The sequence below is a fragment of the Syzygium oleosum genome, unplaced genomic scaffold (assembly GCF_021117445.2).
Source record: "Syzygium oleosum isolate NSW1041296 unplaced genomic scaffold, Sole_v2.1 Sole_v2.17, whole genome shotgun sequence".
NCBI lineage: Eukaryota > Viridiplantae > Streptophyta > Magnoliopsida > Myrtales > Myrtaceae > Syzygium > Syzygium oleosum.
The window spans coordinates 4,632,853-4,655,041 of record NW_026607501.1 but is presented as its reverse complement, the minus strand read 5'-3'; the positions used below and the strand labels follow the sequence as shown (position 1 = coordinate 4,655,041).

The following is a 22,189-nucleotide window of genomic DNA, read 5'->3' as shown; positions in this document are numbered from 1 at the left end:
CAACCACTGGCCGGCCATCCCCAACCATTGCCAACCCTTTCTACCAATGGTGGGCAGCGGTGGCGGCAAGGCCTTGCCGTTTTCCCTTAATTTTTTCATTTGATTTAAATAAAATACTTATCAAAAATCAGATTTTAATCAAAACGATGTCATTTTAATTAATATGCATTGTGTAGAAGAGAAAGGTAATAAAAGAAGGCAATGTCAGCATTTTCCGTAAGAGAAGCGGAATGACTTTGATTGAACATTTTGATAAGTTTTAAAGCTTCGTTATACTTTTTTGTAAATTTTAAGACTTCAAATACACTTTCTGTAAATTTTTAGGCTTAATTGCATTTTCGTGACAAATTTTAAAACTTCTAGTGCATTTATGCATTTTCTTCTAATATAATCTCTTTTCTGTCATCTGTGCCAAAGATTCAATCGACTAGTGTTTGTCTCGTTCGATGGCTCCTGACAGACTGATACGTCCTGCGACTCATGCTGTACTTGATATAGAGCTCAAACTAGATAGTAATATCAACTAATCGAAGCCAACCAGAAAAATATTGGCTTGATCACCTCACTTCATAGAGAGCATTCTTGGAATAATCATTCTAGTTTTAGGTTTGATTAGACGATTGGCATCCACTGTCGAATGTTCTTCACTAAGAAGCGGTTAAAAGAAGGTCTTATGATGTTTCTTTGATGGAGCTAATGATGGTGTACATACATATCCCAAGTATCTCCCGGCCATGATCAGAATAGAATCCAGAATACAGGGGCCATCATACGACACACAAGAACAAAGCACTCATGGAATCAGCAGTAACATGTCAAATAGTAAACATCTCATAAATGTTTGGCAGTGATGATTTAGGAGATGAACTTCTCCGGTGGTTCGGGAGCTTCACAGAGGTCCGCAGGCATTATGCTGACTTTTTGCCATATATTTGGCAGTCGACCATGTATCGTGTTACTCGGTAACAGTCGCTGGTTGCTGTTGCGTGATGCAGTGAATATTTCCACCACCTAATACGATTTCCCTAGCACCCTCAATTCTCACCACCTGATGCAAGCATCAATTTGTCAGTATCTTTTGAAGATTAAAAAAAAATGAAATCAGATACTTGAAACGATAATGTTTTGCGCCCTTGAGCACATGTTTCTCCATTTGTAAGTGTGCTTCACAGCTTAACACACCAAGAAAGACACTGAGCAAGTTGATTTGCTCCTTTAGAATCGATACCAAAGCTAGTTGAAATTCAAGGCAGATCAACCAATGGATATAACCTGATATATTTCCTCCTTGACCCGGTTCTACTGAAGATTGTAAAACGAATTGAGAGAAGACTAAGCAGACTAGATAGTGTTTACATGCCTGATGATCTGGGAAAGCATTACCCAGGACACGTGCAGCTTCATCATCCCACTTCTGATCCCCAAATTGTGGTACAATGACTGCTTGATTAGCAATATAAAAGTTCACATATGAAGCAGCAAGTCTTCTACCCGGTGGTCTTGGTACTGCATCATCACCCTGTTATAAATTATAGGACAGTCACCGCATGGACAACGTGCTTTGTTTTCATCATAGCTCTAAACAAATTATTTTAGGCCAAAAATGAAGAAATCATTGAAGATTCAAGGGTAAGTCGAAAGCTGCATCCTAATTAAATCAAAAGATCTATGCAGAAAGCAGAGGCATTGAAAAGCTTGCACACTTCCAAGTTCCAGAAAGTCAGTCTCTCCTTAAGCTAATGCAGATCCACAGAAAAGGAGTGTGAGAATATAACTATGCTTTTCATCTCTCTGGTGACCAATCCAGTGCTTTAATAAAAGGAAGTAACTAGGCAAGCACCTATTCTAAAACTCTAAAATGCTTGCCTGTGTCAATCCAGCAGCCTCTTCATCAGTCGCATAGAGAGGATCAGGAACATGGAGTTTAATTATCTGCAATTTCCTACCAGCGGCATCAGTTGCATTGGAGAGAACCTGATATGCTTCCACAGATCGTTCGTATTGAGGATCCGTTTCGTCATCGGTCCACGAGAGCAAAACCACACCAGGCTTCACAAAACAGCACATATTATCAATATGGCCATTTGTATCATCATCACCTGCAGAAAGCTCATTAATCATTTAAAAACATAAAGAAAAGCACACTATGTACTAAGTAGAAGTGTATTCTTGATTAATGTATACACTCTTGTGGAAAAGCCACAACAATTTCAGCTGGGGAACTGGAAGATTCCCTAGATTGTGATAATAGTTTCCTGTGTCACAGCGTGAGTGATGAAGACAAAACGTGAAACTTCCCCATCATCTTACCTTAAGAGGAAGTCCGTTATGTTTTGGATACTACCACAAGAATGGCTGAGAGACATTGAGATGCTCTGACTTATAGTATATTAAAAATATACAAGAGTTTGAAGAAAAGTAGAAGACGAAATGTCCAGATTTTGATTTCAGCTTCATGATATAACTGCCAACTAATAAGAATAATGTACCATATAATCCACGAGGCAGCCATATGACCTTCTTGACACCAAGATATGCCTTGAGTTCATCCTCAATTTGTTCTCTGGTTAAATGCGGGTTCCTGTTTTTGTTCAGGAGACATTCCTCAGTGGTAAGACAAGTCCCTGAAGAAAAAAGACTATGAAATAACACGGGCCAATCGGTGAAGCATTCAGATACCAAGAAATTGGTATGGTTGAGACTGCAGCAGGACAAAAAGAAAGCAGTGCCTCACAGAATCATTGATAAATGAATTAGCAAGAGTGGAATTACTCTGCAGCGCCTCTGACAAATTTCTAGAGCTAGTCAAAGTGGAACTGCAAGAACTGGAAAAAGCTTTCGACCTTAATGAACTCTAGGAATTCAGGCGGAGATAGCAGTCCGACTGTGAGCTAATTTCCCCGGCTCTATTAAACTGTTCATGATACTTCAGACGGAGTTGATTTGCAACTGGAATTTCCTAAGCATCTAGAGGGACATCTTAATCACAAAAATGGAGAGCAACTTCCCGTGGAACTCACAAAATTACCAAGGGAACTAATTCGGAAACCTGCACGACGATGATGCCGTGGAAATTTCCTATAACATTGGAGAGAGATTAATGTGCGGTGACATCACAGACTTTCTTGTCATACACTCTTAAGTGCCTCTAAAGCTCTTTGATTCACCAAAAACACATGCATTCAAACAGAAACAAACTGGTAAGTATATAATAATGATGGGAGGACTTCCTTGGTCCTGATATCATCTGGTTATTTTACTAAAGTGAAAACTACACTGCAGTGAACCTGGCTGGAACAAACCGAATGATGAATGATGACAATACATGTGAAAGTAAGAAGTCAAATTTGGCTAAGGATCTCCTCCATGTCTCCACTAATAATATTGAAAAACATAGGGCAAGCACAAATTACGCATTCAAGTATAATAAGTGTGCCTGTCTGCATACGTGTGCGTCGCAAGTAATACCTAAGAGTCAAATATCTTCACTTATAGAGTGTTATAAAATTGCTGACTAACCAGCATGTGGATCATACCTTCTCCATCAACGTGGATGCTTCCACCTTCAAGAATCATTTCATGTGCAAACCTAGGAGTCTCCTCAACTTCAAGAATCTGACAGTAGATTTTAAGGTAATTAATCCGCATTTGACTAAGAGGGAACACTGAATACAGGAAATGAAAGGTAAATGAGACTGCTGTAGCAAAATAAAAAGAACAAAGAAACTGATTTTAGATTCTGATTGTAAAAAAATAATAAAGTGAGATAAGGAGATCGAATGACGCTTCTCCACTATCAGTAAAAAACCGCCTTCAACCGGTGGTAACTGCTAACTGCACCTTGTCCACCTTTATTCTCTCTATGTGGCAATGCATGCAATTGAGCAGGACAGTGTTGCAAGTCTGTCAGCTAACAGCTTCGGGGTTCCCAACCCAAAAGAGCAAAGGAAGACTAAAGTATAAAAGAGGACAATAACTACTTAACTAGCAGAAATCACAAAAGAAAAGAGAGACGCTACACACAGTGTTTGGTGTAGCCATACATACCTTCCTGGCATTAAGAATGTCAAGACTCCAATCTTGATAGCAACCTTCCTCAATACCTATATTCAAGGGGGATAGTGACATTTTAGAGAGAGAAAGCAATCTTAAACTGACTGGTCATATCCTAAGGTAATAAAATCTTAACATCTGCAGGTTTTCTATCAGAGCACCGAATGCTGACCCTGTCTTGTAAGAGAAAATACCTATTTGTAATGATGAAGAAAAATAACCATTCATTTATCAATTCAATTTCAACTATGACTTTTTATCAATTTGAAACCAGCTTTATCGCTGTCATCTAGGGAGGCAGAGAGTGAAAGGAAACATCTGAAATTGATTTAAGTGTGAAATTCACGCACTTTCTCAGAAAAAAAAAAGAACTCATTTCTTTTCGATCCACGACAAAATGATTGAAACAGCAAATTGGTTGCATTCTTCATGTCAGTTTGAACATCTTGCTCACACAATCTCCTTCATTTCCAACTCGAAATACCAAGACATGGCGAACATGACATCAGATGTCACAATAACTACTCATCTTTACAGAGAATAGATACTTCAAACAATGCCAAGTTACCTCCATAGCTGTTGAAATTCCAATCGATCCCGGCTACCTTCCGCTCACAACCCGGAGATCCGTCGCTCACCACAAACTACAATGGGGCAACACCATACAAAGCATCACGACATCGGCCCGCCTAAAAGAAACTCGAGGGGGTTATTCATAGTCACTCACAGTCGGTCCAGTGTCCCTTAACCAGGAATCGTTCATACTCATCTCAACGACCCTGACATTCGCCGGCAACATCCTCCGCGCATTCTCCCACTAAGCGCGCACAGACACCCACAACAAACAATACCCAAAACTCAAAAAGCGGAACCACACACCCAAGAAACGTCAACTTCAATCCGCCGAGAAACGCGGGAACCAAACCTGGGAGGCGCTCGCGCAGACGGTGACGGGCTCGAACCGGGATATCGCGGCGGCGACCTCGGCGAAGAGGCGCTGGGCAGGGGCCGCGTTGTCCCTCCAGTTGTCCGGACGTTCCTGCGAGGACGAGGAGGAGGAGCAGCATCAGATGATTCAGCGCACCGTTCCCCGACCCATCGGCCGCCGCCCGCAAGAAGAAAGAATTCAAACGGGGGGAAGAGAAGAAGATGGGTCGCCAAGATTTTCGACGCCGGAGACGGCGAAGGGAGACGGAGGGGTGGTATTACAGGCCAACCGATCCAGCAGCGGGAGTGGCGCTCCCACTCCGCCGGCATGCGGTATCCGTGCGAAGCTGGCGTGCCTTCCATTGCTACCCTCTCTCTCTCTCTCTCTCTCTCTCTCTCTCTCTGTGTTCTGGTCGCAGTTTGAGTGGGGACGTCACGGCTGATTTATGGGTCTTCGGGTCGACAGGTTTCGGTCTCCGACAAGACAGGCATCAACCGAGTGGGGGAGAGGCGCTGACGTGGCTCACGTGGCCTCTCTTTTTTTTTTTTAATTGGGAAAATCACACGAAACTTTGACTAAACGTGCAATTTAGGCCATAAACTTTTAATTTGTTCAATATAGTTCATAAATTTTAATTTAATGTGTAATATAATTCATAAATTTTTTTAATTGAACTTTTGATACAAGTTTAATTCAGTCCCTGAACTATATGAAAATGTTCAATGCATGTATTGAACATTTTCATATAGTTCAGGGACTGAATTGAACATATACCAAAAGTTCATGGATGACATTGAACAAATTAAAAATTCAAAAACCACATTAAACATTAGCGTAAAGTTTAGGGACTGTTCATTGATCAAATTGCATATTAGGCCAAAATTTATGGACTGTTTGTGTCATTATCCCTTTTTTATTGGGATGGATATATTGCGAGTCTTAAAACTTGTTATGAAGATACAACCGAGTCCAATTTAGGCCATAAACTTTTAATTTGTTCAATATAGTTCATAAAATTTAATTTAATGTGTAATATAATTCATAAATTTTTTTAATTGAACTTTTGATACAAGTTCAATTCAGTCCCTGAACTATATGAAAATGTTCAATGCATGTATTGAACATTTTCATATAGTTTATGGACTGAATTGAACATGTACCAAAAGTTCATGGATGACATTGAACAAATTAAAAATTCAAGAATCACATTAAACATTAGCATAAAGTTTAGGGACTATTCATTGATCAAATTGCATATTAGGCCAAAATTTATGGACTGTTTGTGTCATTATCCCTTTTTTATTGGGATGGATATATTGCGAGTCTTAAAACTTGTTATGAAGATACAACCGAGTCCAATTTAGGCCATAAACTTTTAATTTGTTTAATATAGTTCATAAACTTTAATTTAATGTGCAATATAATTCATAAATTTTTTTAATTGAACTTTTGATACAAGTTCAATTCAGTCCCTGAACTATATGAAAATGTTCAATAATGTATTGAACATTTTCATATAGTTCAGGGACTGAATTGAACATGTACCAAAAGTTCAGGGATGACATTGAACAAATTAAAAATTCAAGAATCACATTAAACATTAGTGTAAAGTTTAGGGACTGTTCATTGACCAAATTGCATATTAGGCCAAAATTTATGGACTGTTTGTGTCATTATCCCTTTTTTATTGGGATGGATATATTGCGAGTTTTAAAACTTGTTATGAAGATACAACCGAGTCCTAAAACTTTCAAAAAGTGCAATTAAATCCTAAAACTTGTCACGATTGTGCAATCGAGTCGTAAACTTTTTAAAAAGTGCAATCAACGGGAGGATTTGATTGGATCAATGATGAAGTTTAGGATTAATCGCATTTTTTGAAAATTTCATAACTTGATTGCATTTTTGTAACAAACTTTAATACTTTTAATATAATTACCCTTTTCTTATTTTTGATAAAAGGATTTTTGCAAAATAAAAATGCCCCCTCCCATGTTTTTTTTTTTAGCCCGCTCTCATTTACTAAGCGATCGGACAAGGAAATATTGCAATTTTTAGTACATTTACAATGTTCGTAACTTGCGTGATCAATACTTTGAATATCTAATATTTCCTTTGCTATGTATGTTCAACGAAATCAAATATAAGTGAGGGCACTTGTTTGGCGAATTCTTTGTATAATTAAGGCGGCATGAGCATAAAAGTCATGTCATTCGAAAGAACATGAAACATTCTGTAAGCTCAAACGTTTAAAATATGCAGACAATCTTAACTCCGGATGTTATTTGAAAGTTCACGAAACGCTCTTCAAAGTTCACTAACCGGTTAAGTTTGGAGATTTGACATGTGCACACGCCTCTGACTCGGAGCAGTTTGCACACGATCGGTCGAATTTGAACTCGGGCCAACCTCTTTTTTTTGTTTAATTTGATGATATTGATCGAGAGCTATGAAACCCAACAAAACAAGAGTAGATTGATATTACCATGACAGAAATTCATATTGCATTGAAGGGATTTCAATCTCTTTCACTAAGCACACGAGTTTGCATGATTTTTCTTTTCATTAGACGTTTCCAGTAAGCCAGTGGTTAATCTTTCTGTCTAATTTTTCAAGCGCGAGTTTACGCGTACGTGAAACACACACGCAGTGTTTTGCTACCATGGAAATATCCAGTTCCACCATCGAAGCTTTTAAGGAACTGGTTTCGGGCACGTAGTCGACAACCAGCGAGCGCCCGCACATCGTAGCGAATCCACTCTCGTCTTGGAGGCTCGCATGCTCCGTTGCTGTCCCTCACGGAAAATCAAGAATCCCCTCGATCTTGGCCACACCCAGCTGCGGTAAAAGATTCGATCCCGCGCCTCCACTAGCCTTTCCGGGCTTTTCTTGAGGCCACCCAATTGCCTCCAAGAACCCGTGTTCCGATTCTCTTTCCGACCACCCCCTTTTGGGTTTCTCCGGAGACGGGCCTACGTTCTTGCACCCGGAAGGTCGCTGACGTTCTGTGTTTCTTGCTGCTGTTCTGTCTGGTTTGATTGATCCTGCCTAAGCACCGGGTTCGTCTAAACATACTTCTTTTTTTGGGAGAAAAATGAGGAGCTTCGTTTAAATTTCGTTGTTCTTGCCTTTTCGAGTGCGAACAATATTTACTTTGATGATCTTTTATGGGTGCATTCGTTTTCGACTTCCTTCTTATAAATTCGATGGTTCTTGTGTAAATAGATTGGGTCTTTGGCATGTTTCCATTAGAATCATCGGCCGGCAAATACGATCGTTCGAGCACTTTCATGTTCTTGATTGTTCATTTTCTTTTTCTTGGTAACTGCGGATTCCGCCGGACACGTATCGTCTTTGGGAGGAAGGCCGTGGATATGTTCTCAGTTTAGTGTTCACGGTCATATTGGTCCTAGATACTCAGCTAATGGCAATGATGCTAGCTGGTGAAAAATCTGTGTCTAACTGTTGGCATGATCTTGAAGGACCATTTGAAATATGTTGCTGCAGCTAATGCCCCACTGGCGCCCATGCATGCACACATTTACTCTTGACTTTGTCATGTATATTTCGTGAGGTCACTACGCATGATTCGCTGAAGGCAGTCCAGTGATTGTTTACATGTATGTCGTTGCAGCATTAGATGTTACTATTCCGCTTTCGTCACCTCTCTGCCATTTAGATGTTACCTTGCATCCCTCGCAGTATCAGAATTCTTCCACTGCTGATCTGCTACAGATGCTTATTGATAGCTCCTTTCCCGTTTTTAGCTTTCATCTGCAACTTACTGGGGGACATATACGTCAGCTTCACGCATGGCTCAAGATAATTCACCAAGTGCCGATTCACCTCGCCGGCGTTCTGGCCTCTTGCGGGATCAGGTCCAGATAGTTAAGAGAAAGGACTCTGATCGCTTCGAGATCATTCCGATCCAGGAATCACTTTCATATGAGAAGGGTTTTTACATATTTATTCGGGCGTGTCAATTGTTGGCCCAAAAGAATGATGGGTTAATATTAGTTGGAGTAGCCGGTCCTTCTGGAGCTGGCAAGACCGTGTTCACTGAGAAGGTGCTGAGCTTTATGCCCAGCATTGCTGTCATAACAATGGATAATTACAATGACTCCAGCCGTATAATCGATGGCAATTTCGATGGTGAGTCCTCTTTTCACCTGTGTCAGCTTCAGGTTTATCTTCGATTTTTAAATTACTCGTAAGTTCTTGGGTTCCACTTCACCTAGATAGCAAAGAGTTTTAGGAGAGATACAAGGCACAAACTCAAAATATTTAGGATTGGTTAGGTTTACAGAATGTCCACTTTCAAAAGAGCGTACTTCGAATACCGAAGAGAAGAATCAGCTATTTAGAGGTAGGAGAATTAACAGCCACGTCGAGATTGTTAGCTGTTTTCCAATCTTAAAGAAACACTGATATCTAGGAATAGCTTGACCTTTGGGAAGAGAGCTTTCTCGAGATGTTGGCACCGGAAAGAAACAGAGCATTGGCTTGTGGCAAAGATTTATCAGCTAATCTTCATGAGGCGGTTGATCAGTTCAATGGAACCAACCAGGTTAGTGAAGAGGAGCCAACCAAGTCCAACCTGGCAAATATGTGTAAAACCTGATGACTTAGTATAATTTGTTGACCATGAGAGGAACACACAATGCTCACAGATACCTGCATTTTGAGTTGATTAAGACATTATCTTGCCAGCTGCCCTGGCTTTTGAGTAGGTCAGTGATGTAATTCTTTTTGTGATTTCTCTGGTTTAATTCTCAGACATTGTGAGTGTGAATACTATATTCACCTGTCCCGTTGGATTTTTAATCTTCTTTTCATCCCCAAGATCAAGGCTTCTTTTTTCTGAAGTCATCTCTCTTTAATAATTATTTCATCTCTTCTAGATTGAGCATGGCCATTTGCTCGCCAACATGTATTATATTTCAGCAGTGCATGTCCATTCCTTCCGTAATTGTTCAATTTGTAATATTGGCTGGACATGTTTTTATGTGAAGGTAGATCTTTATCAAAGCCTGAAGGTTGATACATGCTATTTTATGAAAGCTTTTTCAACTGTTAGGGTTAGGGATCTACTTCAGTTTTCTTCCTATCCTTAGCTTGCCTTATGCTCCAGCTATGTTGCCACGTATCTTCATTTAGATTTCCTTTCATACGTGGGTCTTTCTTCTACCTAATTCCTTTAGTCATCTACAGGCAGTCGAGGATATGGTACACCAACTGGCGTCTTATAATGTTGTAAATACTTCTTATTTTGTGAACTTTGCTAAATGAGAGATGAGTTATAAATTCTAACAATTATATCTGAAGCAGATCCTCGCTTGACGGACTATGACACATTGCTTGAGAATATTCACGGTTTAAAGGCCGGGAAGCCTGTTCAGGTTCCTATGTATGATTTCAAGTCCAGCTCTCGTATAGGCTACAGGTTATGTACATCTCTCTAAATGTGGAAAGATTTTACTTACTTCATTAGAAAAAGGAAGAAAGATTTTCCTGATGGAATCCAAAAACTTTTGTAGAATACACACTAAAAATTGCTGCTTTTCATTTACTTGTATCTGATATCCTAGATGCATTATGCAAAAAAATTGAAAATTATGCTTTTGACAGGACTATTGAAGTTCCCAGTTCTCGCATTGTGATTATAGAAGGGATTTACGCCCTGAGTGAAAAATTGCGGCCTTTGCTTGATCTTCGCGTCTCTGTGACTGGAGGGGTTCATTTTGATCTTGTCAAACGAGTTCTAAGGGATATCCAACGTGCTGATCAAGAACCTGAAGAAATCATTCAGCAGATATCTGAAACGGTTTCTTACTTTCCCTGTGTCAAGAGTTTAATTAAGTAATAAGGTGTCCAGTTGTCTGCTAATTATTATTCTCAGTTTTTCACCATCGAAGCATCTAACCAAGTTTTTAATCCCCTGCAGGTGTACCCAATGTACAAGGCTTTCATTGAGCCTGATCTTCAGACTGCGCATATAAAAATAATCAACAAATTTAATCCTTTCTCTGGATTTCAGAATCCCATTTATATTCTCAAAGTTACTGTCGAACCTTTTCTATCAGGAGTTTGCAGTCTATTTTTACATTTCTATCTCAGATCGAGACTCGCTTCTTTTTCTTTTTCCGTAACTTAATTCATACCTTTTGTTTATTCCAGTCAACAAGGACAGTAACAGAGGACGAAATCAAGGCTGTTTTCCCTGGAAAATATTCAGAGAGTATCGAGGAAACTTATGATATATACCTTCTACCGCCCGGTGAAGATCCAGAAGCTTGCCAATCATATCTCAGGATGCGAAATAGGGATGGCAAATACAATCTCATGTTTGAGGTGGGATAAATATAAGGTTAACCTTCTTGCTATGGTGTCATGTTTTCCATTCTTTTTTCTTACTTTTGGAGATATGATAGAAAACCAAGTAAAACCTGCCTTGCGAGTCTAGATTCAAATACCGGCTGCCAAGGTTTTTCAGAACATAACGGAACCTGGTCAGACTTTTCTCTAGTTCCATTCTTAGGCCGAAAATCAGCAACATAATTGTCACTTTAGCTGTTTCGAAACTTGTAATCCAAGTTCTAAATTTAATCTCTTAGCAGTCACGTGGCATCGCCTTCCAAAATATTATCATTGTGTCACAACTCCGATAAAAAATTACCTCTGCTACAAAAGTGAAGTAATGTCATTAAAGCATTTACCAGGATATTTAGCAAAAGCAGCATCTAGTTTCCCACTTAATTCCCATACCACTCTCTGAAAACAAGTTTGTGATTAGTTCTTAGTATAGCAGCTGCTAACTAAATCTCCTTGTAAATTTCAACTCTTCACAAAACTTCTTGAAATCGATACTTGATCTAATCTGAAACTGACATTTGGGCTTTTTCCATAATATACTGCAAGTTCTAGGAGAAGTGCTCATTTGGGAGTTCCTCTAGGAAATCCTTTAGAGAACATGATTTAAGAATGAAAACAGAGGCAGTAGTCAGATGTTTTTAGTAGAACGTGAGTTTGCGAATTATCATTACGATCTATAGATACTTTTCACTTTAACTTGTCAATTTCTTAGGGGTCCATTAATTTCACGGACAATAAATGATTTGGGAAACATTTTCTTAAAAATGATTGGTTATATCGCTTAGAAAAATTAGTTACAAGAAAATTATTTCAGTATCGGCAACAATTTAATCCTAAACATTTTCGTGGATGATGAAAATATTTTTCATTCGATCATATTTAGGTAAATGTTTTCCAAATCGTAGGTTTCCCCCGAAAGAAATGCGTCCTTAAAATTACATCCTATTGCTCTTTCCTTTGGAAAAGATGCAAGTTAAATTGTTCTTTTCTAAGAATGTTTTGGTGGGAACAACTTAAAACTTTGGTTTTGGTGTGGAAACAGGATTTTTTTTAAGAACAAACATGTTGAAAAGGGTTTTTATTGTATAACTTATGTCCACGTATTTCTGAACAGGCTACATTCTTGTCCATAAATGCTGACTCAGGCTCTACATTGGGTTCTAAGCTTTGAGTAGCCATTCTGTGAAAGGAAGTTGACAAAAAATGCGTGACAAGGTTTGCTAAAACCAATGATAAGCAACCATATGCATCATATTTACCTTACTTAACATTATTCAGAGGGTAATAAAGACATTTGTCTAGAATCGGGGATGGGAGGTGGCATCTTCCATGAACATAGTAGGTCAACTACTTCGGATTTTTTTTCGAGAGTTCAAAGCCAGTGTCAGTCTTTGCCATATCATGACATAATCAGTCCAATGTCCTCTTCTGGGCTTAGATGCATTTAATGTTGTTTGTATCAGGAATGGGTTACAGATAGTCCATTCATTATATCTCCAAGAATAACTTTTGAAGTTAGCGTGCGCCTGCTAGGAGGATTGATGGCCCTCGGCTACACAATCGCATCCATTCTGAAAAGAAGCAGCCATGTCTTCTCTGATGAGAGGGCGTCTGTGAAAACTGATTGGCTGGAACAGCTTAATCGCAAGTATGTTCAGGTATATTTCAGCTGGTTCATTTATATGTTCAGCTTGCTCTACTTGACATTTGGAGCCATTTTATTGTGTCAGTGTCTAATAACTTTGGAGTCAACACTATCATACATTTCTTTCCTTGTTAATTTTGAATTGAAATGTAACCCTGTACACTAAATAATCCTCTAGCGTTTGATAAAGGACATCTTAACATTACTGAACCATCAACCAAGATGTTCGGTGCCTTTTAGACCCGAACACAACTTTCCTGACTCATATATTTTTTCACCTATGAAAGATCAAGTAAAGCCATTGCATTCAGAACACATAAGTGTAGAGAGCTTTGTTTTTCAGCATCCTATTATGAAAATTTTATCTTGTAAATTGTCCGAGTGTATTCATTAAACTAGTCTATCTTGTTAGTGTGTTTGCATCTATTAGCTGCTTCTGTTTTGATATTTGGAAGGCCAACAGCAAAATCTTTCTGATCTGGTTGTGAAGGTACAAGGACGTGACCGTATGTATGTCAAACATGTTGCAGAGCAGCTGGGTTTGGATGGTTCATATGTTCCTCGCACCTACATAGAACAGATTCAGTTGGAGAAGCTTGTAAATGATGTTATGGTATGCCTCTTCTTATCTCTCTGTAAATTTGATCTACTTGCTGCACTGATGATTGAGTTTCTTTGTAGGCATTGCCGGACGATTTGAAGACAAAGCTTAGCCTAGATGATGATCTTGTTTCCAGCCCTAAGGAGGCACTTTCCCGGGCTTCTGCAGATAGGAGGATGAAATATCTTAACCGGTATACGCTTATTAACCCACAATACTAGATACTTCCCTAATTAAGGCTAGTATAGAGCAAGTTTAGAGGAGAGGAGCTTATCAATTTGTGTGTGTACAGATACTTTATGTTAGTGCTTTCAAACCTGTCCTTGCATCATTTAAAGCAGATTTAGTGGTAGCACCATCTTTATTATGGGACGTTCAAGCAATCATTCATTGAATTCTGTGCATATTCCTTTCAGCGGGATATCTCAGTCTTTCTCCAATCAGAAAGAGAAGAACTTATCAAAGTTGACCAGACTCGCCATCAATGATAGAAGGTTTGATGGAAGAACTTTAGAATCGCCTGCAATTGCAAACCAGGTAAGAATGATGAAAATCTGAAAGAAGCTCAAATCACATAAATCTTCCTCTTCTGTAAGCTGTGACAATTTATCCTCATTTGTTCCGTGGTCCCTCCCCCGACATTATTTTGCTGATTTTGGCCCCCATCCCTCGCAAACTGTCGTAAGGTTAGTTTTTTACACGCATGTGACTGGGTACAGGGAGTCATCACTCAACTATCCGAGCAAATATCCACGCTCAATGAAAGGATGGATGAATTTACAACTCGTATCGAAGAGCTCAATTCCAAGTTCAACACCAGAAGAGTTTCAGCTAGTCAACAGAACTTAGGACCGCAGGCCGAAGCCTGCAATGGATCTGGACCCACATCTCTTTTTATAACTGGCTTAGGAAATGGGTCTTTGACTGGTTCTTTGATGCCCCATTCTTCATCCTCTTCCCAATTAGCTAAGGACTCTCCACTTGTGGAAGAGGTATGTTTCTGAGTCTCATCTTTTAGCACTTTGTTGGGTGCAGTAGATCCAATGGACCAGCTATGACATTTACTTGAGTGAGATATTAAGGAGAGATTTTCTGACATTAGAGCACTTTGTTGGCCTTATCTTTGCTGACGCAGCATATGCTATAGCCTTCGAGTATCATATCGAGTTTATCTTTTGAGACCCTGCTTTGGACGAACTGGTGACATGCTACTGCGTGAAACTTATAGAGTGGTGTTGTGCCATGTTGGATATCTTCAAAAACTAGGCGTGGCTTTATGGCAAATCCCAAAACTTTCCAGGGAATTTTCAGGCCCGATAAAATACTAGAAAGGGCTGTAACCTGTTGCATGAACGGTTTCTTTTGGCACAAAGTTGCATGGACAGTTGTGCAAAAACTATGTTTGCTCGTTTCTCTGGTTGACATGAGAGCTGTTGAGCTGTAGTCCCAGAGATAGTGAGTCCTGTTTGTGTTGAATAGGGTTGTGAATTCATGCAAGACAAGGTACTCCTGGCCTGATGAAAATGGAATGTTATTGCCCGGACAGAAGCTATCACTTGAGGAAGATTGAGTTGATCTCTCATTTTTAATCTTTTCGGCATATTATTGTCATGATTTTAGTTCATATGTTAACAATGGCTGTTTGTTATCTGGGCTTTGTTCTCCCAATGGCAGATACTAGTCATTGCCCGATCACAACGCCAAATCATGCACCAGCTAGACAATCTGAGCAATCTTCTACATGAGTATTGTGGGGAGCGGACGCGTCAAGCAAGAAAAAATGACGTAACCACGATGACTGACGTCGTCACTGTCCCTATTGTACTGACTCTAGCTTTCGGTGGCTTAGGTCTGATTCTGTTCAAGACCCTGACCACCCAAAGGTGATTCCTCCGCTAGATCCTTTTCTGCATTATTACAACAAAAGACCACTACCCTTCTTATTTCCTATATGTATATTTTTAATCTGCATTTTGAGGAAGGCCACCAATAATCACCATACGGGCATGTCCCGGGTGGTTGTCAACTGTATATTGTAGCTTTTCAGCCTCATCTATGATACAGAGGCTTCTTGACTATTATGATATCATATAGCAAAGTAAGCAGCGAAGTCCTGCAAGTTTAAAAAGTTTTTGAGGTGTATATATGCCAGAGATATGAATCGGTGAAGTTCATTCTTGATGAAGCTCTCGTCATTTGGGGCAAGATTCATGCAATTCACATTGAAATTGTCAGTCCACGTACCATTATGGAACTAGTACATATCATTGCATTTCAGCAAACCTGTTCGGAAAACAATGTTTCTTTCGGATTTCACTTGGATTTCATCGCCAAATCCCTCTGTTTGATAATGGGCAGGTTGACAGCCAGATTTCACTTTGAAACGTCTGTTTAAACTGGAAACCGGGAAGGACATTATTTGATCTCAAATCGGTTCGAGAGATATATCTGTCACTCTCTCTCTCTCTCTCTCTCTCTCTCTCTCTCTCTCTCTCTCTCTCTCTCTCTCTCTCTCTCGCAAGATGATTCCTTTGCATCTCATCAAAACCTCCAGAGAAAGAAAAGTACATTCACATTAACATTGAATCAGCATTTTCTGCACGGGTTTTGTTAGCTTGAATGCTGATCCCTTCTTACTAAAGTTTCCAATATACGTTGCTGCAATTCACCCGGCCTCGTTTCTAGTTTCTACTAAACATTGAGGCCTTCGACTTGGAACACATCTATATCCCATGACCAAGACCTGTGAAATTTTGTAATTAAAATTGCTAACTAGGATCTCCGTCGTGCCATTGTGAAAGAAAGCAGCCCGTAGTCTGCATCTCCAAGGCAGTAAATTGCTAATTCTTTGGAGGCAAATCGATGTTGCGAGAATTCATTCGCATTCCTGTTCATGACACTCTGAAAGCATAATCCCATGTACTGATATCAGTTTTTTTGGCACGTGCTTTGGATACGCATACATGAATTTATAGACGTGCTGTGGCACCGTATAAACCGGAGAGACCAGTGGGCTAACCGACAATACAACAACCAGAACTAGCAGAGCAATGAGCATAAAGAAGCAGAACCCCAAGTATGTCGACATTTTAGAAAAGAGTGGAGGTAAGTTCAGATACTTCTGTTACAACTTGGTCATAATCAGCCGTTAATTTTTCTTGCTCTTCTGGGCCTAGTTCACCCTTAGTTGGCTTTGTAAGTACCAGAACACAGCATGTTGGCCTCTTCGTTGCTCCTGCATTTGCTAGATCCTGAAAACATAAAAAGGAAACAGGACAATAATCTCAGAGCTGGGAGAATCAAAAGTTAAACAGCTAATAAGGTGAAGATGAACTAAGTTTCCGGGGCAATGGCAACCCATTCGCATCATGCATGCTGATGAATAAAAAAACAAAACCTAACCATTCACATTGAAGGATGGTATAAACTTACCTCCTTTGAGGGAACATATATATAGGAGATATCATTCTCTTCGCATAGAATGGGAACATGAGTGATCACATCAATAGGTGATATGTTGCCAGCAATGACGCATAATCTGCACAACACAGAAAAGAAAAGACAAGAAGAACGTTGAGTGATCTACTCAAATACATATAACACAAACTCAAAATAACATGGACAATACCCAAAGGGCTTGTACAAGTAGTCGCTCTTTCCTTGGCAAACACAGCCGTAGACTGTAGTACTGGCAGTACTACTCTAACTTGAAAATTCAAATGATACATTTTTCAAATCACCTTGATCACATACTCCAGCACAATCATCTTCATATGTTTACAAGTGCTCCATCTCGGCATTTTAGAAAGGTCATTGTGACAGCCCATTTGCATAAACAGACCACACTTCTGTTCAAAATATACATTCTCATAAAACTCTGACACAAAAGTATTTTCACCCTGCTGGAGCTGGTAACATCGCCACCTAGCACTATTTACATGCCAAATTCTTTATTACGACCTCTTCATTTAGCATCACAATCACCGCAATCTAGAGATCCCAAACGAACATTCGAAAAAGAAGAAGAACATGGACCCAAAATGACATATTGGTACACAGGAATAGCAGAAAACTCGTCTAACGGGAAAAAGAACTATGCAAATGGATTCAAATGGTTTTGCAGGAAACAGAAAATTAGATGCAAGGATGATGCAAAGAGAGCTGATGCTGACCCTTTGTGACCACGCCTGATGCTCTTGACCACCTCCTTCACGCCTCTTTTCAAGCATTTCTTTTCAGCAGCTGCTAGTCAAGACACAACATTCAAATTAGCCCGTATGCAACATTGATTCCATCAATTTGATGGTATATATATAGCATCTCCCAAAGTAAAAGCCTAGCTTTTTGTTAGCCAGCGTAGACAGAGGCAAACTAAAGTAACGTCGGACTAAAGAAAGGAACTTGAATCAAGTTCCCATGGAATATATAATTCGAAAAACCCGGCACACGATCAATACATTGAACAAAAAGAAAGGAACAGGAGAGGAAATGTTCAACGCAATAGCAACTGAAATTCGGGACATCACTGATTTTCTTCCTTTGCCCAGCAAAATTTGGTGTTTTACACATAGTTTCAGCTGACGTCAAGACAGTTCAATTGCCACTTTTTTTTCAGTTGAAATCACGATGAATGATGAACACGGTTCGGTTCTTCTTCATATCCAGGCTCCAGTCACAGCTAAACCCAACACCCGAAAAGGGTAAGGGAAAAAAACCAAGAAACGTCGGACGCAATCGCCCCCCTGTCCACCGAGCTGTCCGGAAGGGCAAGAAAAACCGAGCGACGCGGAGACATCCGCACGCACGCGCGTGTGCGCGCGCGGGTTTCGTACCTCGGCGAACGAGCTTGAGGGTCCGCTTGCAGAGCTTCTTGCCGGCGAGGGGCTTGGCGATGGGAGCCAGCGACAGCGCCTTCTTCCTCTCCTTCTCCTTCTGCGCTCTCTCCGCTTCGCCATCGCTCCCCATCTCTCTCTCTCTCTCTCTCTCTCTCTCTCTCTGTGAACTAGGAAGAAGTCACGCAGAATCGCAGAGAGATTGCGCGGGGGAGAGGGAGGCTAGGGTTTTTCCCACTCGAACCGGTCCGGTAGGGCGGTTCCGGTTCGATTAGAAAGGATACGGTTCGACCGGTCGGGGTGTTTTAGCGCGCCCACGTGCCTATCGTATCTCCGCGCGTGCGGTTTTGTATAAATCAGGGATTATGATATAAATGGTCCTGAACTTTAGCCAAACGTGCAACGTGGTCCCTGAACTTTTAATTTGTTCGACGTGGTCCCTGAAATTTTGGTACATGTTTAATTAGGACAACATTGAACATCTTCGTACAGTCCGGGAACTAAATTGAATATGTACCACAATTCCAATGATCACATTGAACAAATTAAAAGTTCAGAGATCACGTTGCACGTTGCACCAAAGTTCAAAAATTACATTGACCAAATTTAAAGTTGAGGAATCACATTGTATATTGGGTCAAAATTTATGGATCATTTGTGTCATTTACCCTATGGATTACTAGAGTTCGCCTCTTTCTGTTGCCCCCCAAAACAAATCATATCTTCACTAATCAACTTAGAATTATTGACAACTTGTGGTTACATTAGGCATTTCGCAAACTAAAAAGATTTATGTTTTCCATTCGAAAATGACATTAAGATGAGTAGTGACATAATTGTATTTATTAAATCCAAATTAAGATGATAACGACGATACATGTTTTCCTTTTTTATTGTATACCTATAGCCTCATGCCTCTTCGTTGGTGCTATGTGATCATTATTTGCCTTTTATTGAGTATAATTGACAAATAATGATCTTATGAATCATGAACATTCAACCATGATTCCTTACCAAAAAAAAAAAACATTCAACCATGATTTGTTCGTGTAGTGTCGCATATCCCTTAAATACTCGCATTTACCTTACGTAGTGCTTTTCTTACATGAACAAATAAGGATCATAACTAGGTAAGGATACTAAACCATTTATTAACTAGATAAGCATAAACATTTAAACATGATTTTACCATTCGCGCTTATTTCAAAGGGTCATATTTTGCGCCACCTTTGATCGGAGAAAGCTTCCTCGAATCAGTATTTTGATTGGTGGTTTACAAATATAATTAGATAACTCGAACGACGGAGCACATGTTCAAACACGCATCTCTTTATAGCAAAAGCACATACGAAATGATAGCACAAGACTCCGAACTTTTATTAATCACCACACTTATTGAGAAGCATCGTAGCTATATCAAGGCCTTAGCTGTTGATTGGAGAGAGCCCGGACCCAAGGATTTTGCCAACAAAATTCGCATACAAAGACGCAATGTAAGTGAACAAGCCAACCAGTTGAGCTTCACTGATGGATGGGACATCGGCGTAAGGGCCGCCGATCGACACGTTCGCAAGGACCGCCCCGTCTCCGTTGATCCTCAGTGCTCTCAGGCTGAAGGGCCGCGGGTTCTGCGTGAGCGTGAAGTCGCCTCGCTCGCTCCTCTTGATGTTGTCCGCACCCGTGACACCGCTCAGCAAGGTTTGAGCCGTGTTGGCATTGGGGCCGGTGAGGTGGAACTTCGTGATGGTGCCGTTGATGAACTGGGTGACGAGGACGTAGGAACTGTTGGCGGCCACCGCCACACCGGCAGGGCCCGAAAGGCTCCTTGCCAACACCGTCACTTGGTTGGTCCTCGGGTCAAATCTAAGTAGCCTTCCTGTCCTGTCCCTACTCGAGATGGCTTGGGAAATATTGCTACAACAAACACAAAAAATAATAAATTACTTCGACATCCTCAAGGGATAAGAACCGCAAGAGTGCCATAATTTGCGTACGGCGCATAACTTTTTTTTTTTTTACTCACTCAAGTGCCACAAATTTAAAAAATTGATCACTTAAGTGTCATCGGCGATTTTCTTCATTGGAAAATCCGATGTGGACGCCGGTTGTCTTACGTGGTATCGCCGGCACTAACGTGGGAAATTTTTATTTATTCTTTGATTTTATTATAATGATTTTTTTATATTTTGATTATTTTTTAATTTATAATTTTCTTTTGCTTTTTTTTCTGCGTCGGCTGCAAAAGCCTTGCCCGCGACCGACGGGGCCATGAAGGCCCTAGGCGAGGCAATTGTGGCCTCGCTAGCCGCAAGCGAGGGCACGAAGGCCCTAGCCAGATATAGGCTAGGGCCTTCGCGATCCTGTCGGTCGCAGGAGAGGCATCCTCGCCTAGGGCCTTCATGGCCCCACTGGCTGAGGGTGAGGCGGCCCTCGCCTAGTCTAGGCAAGGCCTTTGAAGCCAACGAGAGTCACCGGAGATTCTCGTCGGCACAAAAAAAGCAAAAATAAAAAAAGGAAAAGAAAAATAAAAATTCAAAATTCAAAAAAATCAAAATATTAAAAATAATCCATGTGGGAATGAAAATTAAGTAAAAAATTCGCGTATGACGAATTGCCAGAAATGACACTTAAATGATCGATTTTACTCCGATATGATACTTAAGTGAGTGAAAAAAAAGTTTTAGCATTCGAGTAAGTATCGTATGAAAGTTATGGTACCCCTGCTGTTCTTATCCCACATCCTTAGTATTTAAGCGAATTATGGAAAAGTCTTTCAAAAATTTACATTAACAATATCAATGTCGATGCTACAAACAGCAATATAAAATATTCATGTAGCTAGCTAATGGTACCGAAACAGGATTCACGCCATTTTACCCTAATGTCACGTCATATCTCCAGTCGATGAGCTTAAAGATTATATGCACATATTACATAGTCTACACCCAAATGTTGTGCATGAGAAGTGATAGTATGCACCTGAGCTGGTAATTCGTGCTGGCGTCTGTGAAGTAGACGAGACCGGTGTTGAGATCGACGTCCAATCCGTCGCAGAAGCGGATCGCGACGCCTCCCGCCGAAGAAACTAGTCGGGTCGCTCGTCCTCCGAGAGGCGATGCCACAAAAAGTCCCAAGTAAGCATCGCAGATGAAGAGAAATTGAGTGGCGTTGAACGCGATTCCTAGCGGCCTCCCGCAAATTCTCCCCACAGTCGCGTCGACGGTCGCGTTTTTCCCGTCGCAGAAGGTCTTGTTCCTTAATAATTGTTCCAAAAAAAAACACAAGAAATAAACTAATCAAGCTCCCCTCTGGGCTCTCATATCTCGATGTCCAGATATTGTGAAGCTTAATATATAGATTTTGCATTTTAGGCCAAGAAACATATTTATACTATCCACCATACAAGATCATTTTGTCACTAACTTGGACCAAACCCCTTTAGTCGAGAAACATATGTTTACCGGGTCGGCGCCGTGAAGGCAAAATCGGTGAAGCCAAGAAGGGGGACGTATTTCACGATCCTACCATCGGAGATGCCGGTGTAGGGCCCGGAGCCGAAGAGGTCAAAGGCGAGAGACTCGGGGCCGTTGGTTCCTTGCGGCAGCGGGAGGGTCTCGTAGACCGGCCCGGCGGTCGCCGGAGGCAATGCGAAGAGGAGGAAGGCGGCAATGCCGATCATCATGGTCGCTGCTTTCAAGCTAGCGACGATCACTGCCATGTTTCGTATTTTGATATATTGGATGAAGAGCCAAAGCAGT

At 40.5% G+C, this 22,189-nt stretch overlaps 4 protein-coding genes across 4 annotated transcripts; 1 reads left to right on the top strand and 3 right to left on the bottom strand.

The window, feature by feature from the left end:
* Positions 1–665: 665 nt before the first annotated feature.
* On the bottom strand, positions 666–5,422 carry LOC115676769 (agmatine deiminase). Its single transcript, XM_030599754.2, has 10 exons — positions 5,263–5,422; positions 4,979–5,092; positions 4,781–4,870; positions 4,622–4,697; positions 4,048–4,103; positions 3,537–3,615; positions 2,490–2,624; positions 1,867–2,099; positions 1,361–1,519; positions 666–1,048 (listed from the first exon to the last, which is right to left on the bottom strand). The coding sequence occupies exons 1-10, from the start codon at positions 5,341–5,343 to the stop codon at positions 956–958; spliced, it is 1,116 nt and encodes a 371-aa protein (XP_030455614.1). The 5' UTR covers positions 5,344–5,422; the 3' UTR covers positions 666–955.
* A 2,209-nt stretch (positions 5,423–7,631) lies between these two features.
* On the top strand, positions 7,632–15,727 carry LOC115676768 (inorganic pyrophosphatase TTM1-like). Its single transcript, XM_030599753.2, has 12 exons — positions 7,632–8,040; positions 8,749–9,133; positions 10,310–10,424; positions 10,610–10,805; positions 10,926–11,039; positions 11,159–11,332; positions 12,817–13,011; positions 13,489–13,611; positions 13,680–13,792; positions 14,016–14,136; positions 14,319–14,591; positions 15,274–15,727. Exons 2-12 carry the CDS (start codon positions 8,794–8,796, stop codon positions 15,484–15,486), a joined length of 1,977 nt encoding a protein of 658 aa, XP_030455613.1. The 5' UTR covers positions 7,632–8,040; positions 8,749–8,793; the 3' UTR covers positions 15,487–15,727.
* Positions 15,728–16,464: 737 nt separating this feature from the next.
* Positions 16,465–18,615, bottom strand: LOC115676547 (H/ACA ribonucleoprotein complex subunit 2-like protein). Its single transcript, XM_030599497.2, has 4 exons — positions 18,432–18,615; positions 17,772–17,841; positions 17,032–17,137; positions 16,465–16,850 (listed from the first exon to the last, which is right to left on the bottom strand). Exons 1-4 carry the CDS (start codon positions 18,562–18,564, stop codon positions 16,689–16,691), a joined length of 471 nt encoding a protein of 156 aa, XP_030455357.1. The 5' UTR covers positions 18,565–18,615; the 3' UTR covers positions 16,465–16,688.
* Positions 18,616–19,714: 1,099 nt separating this feature from the next.
* LOC115676573 (protein STRICTOSIDINE SYNTHASE-LIKE 12-like) lies at positions 19,715–22,189 on the bottom strand. The gene is made up of 3 exons (XM_030599527.2): positions 21,893–22,189; positions 21,411–21,686; positions 19,715–20,345 (listed from the first exon to the last, which is right to left on the bottom strand). Exons 1-3 carry the CDS (start codon positions 22,147–22,149, stop codon positions 19,856–19,858), a joined length of 1,023 nt encoding a protein of 340 aa, XP_030455387.1. The 5' UTR covers positions 22,150–22,189; the 3' UTR covers positions 19,715–19,855.

Bases quoted from the DNA above. Each gene is read 5' to 3' on its own strand.
- LOC115676768 (XM_030599753.2), top strand. From the start codon at position 8,794: ATGGCTCAAGATAATTCACCAAGTGCCGATTCACCTCGCCGGCGTTCT. The intron at 10,806-10,925 runs GTTTCTTACTTT...AATCCCCTGCAG, and splicing joins TTCAGCAGATATCTGAAACG to GTGTACCCAATGTACAAGGC. The intron at 13,012-13,488 runs GTATATTTCAGC...CTGGTTGTGAAG, and splicing joins TTAATCGCAAGTATGTTCAG to GTACAAGGACGTGACCGTAT.
- LOC115676769 (XM_030599754.2), bottom strand. From the start codon at position 5,343: ATGGAAGGCACGCCAGCTTCGCACGGATACCGCATGCCGGCGGAGTGG. The intron at 4,871-4,978 runs GTTTGGTTCCCG...GTGCGCGCTTAG, and splicing joins TCTGCGCGAGCGCCTCCCAG to TGGGAGAATGCGCGGAGGAT. The intron at 1,049-1,360 runs GCATGTAAACAC...TGCTTGCATCAG, and splicing joins ATGCTTTCCCAGATCATCAG to GTGGTGAGAATTGAGGGTGC.
- LOC115676547 (XM_030599497.2), bottom strand. From the start codon at position 18,564: ATGGGGAGCGATGGCGAAGCGGAGAGAGCGCAGAAGGAGAAGGAGAGG. The intron at 17,842-18,431 runs GTACGAAACCCG...CTTGACTAGCAG, and splicing joins CCTCAAGCTCGTTCGCCGAG to CTGCTGAAAAGAAATGCTTG. The intron at 16,851-17,031 runs GTAAGTTTATAC...TTATGTTTTCAG, and splicing joins TATATGTTCCCTCAAAGGAG to GATCTAGCAAATGCAGGAGC.
- LOC115676573 (XM_030599527.2), bottom strand. From the start codon at position 22,149: ATGGCAGTGATCGTCGCTAGCTTGAAAGCAGCGACCATGATGATCGGC. The intron at 21,687-21,892 runs GTAAACATATGT...ACAATTATTAAG, and splicing joins GCCTTCACGGCGCCGACCCG to GAACAAGACCTTCTGCGACG. The intron at 20,346-21,410 runs GTGCATACTATC...TGTTTGTTGTAG, and splicing joins AGCACGAATTACCAGCTCAG to CAATATTTCCCAAGCCATCT.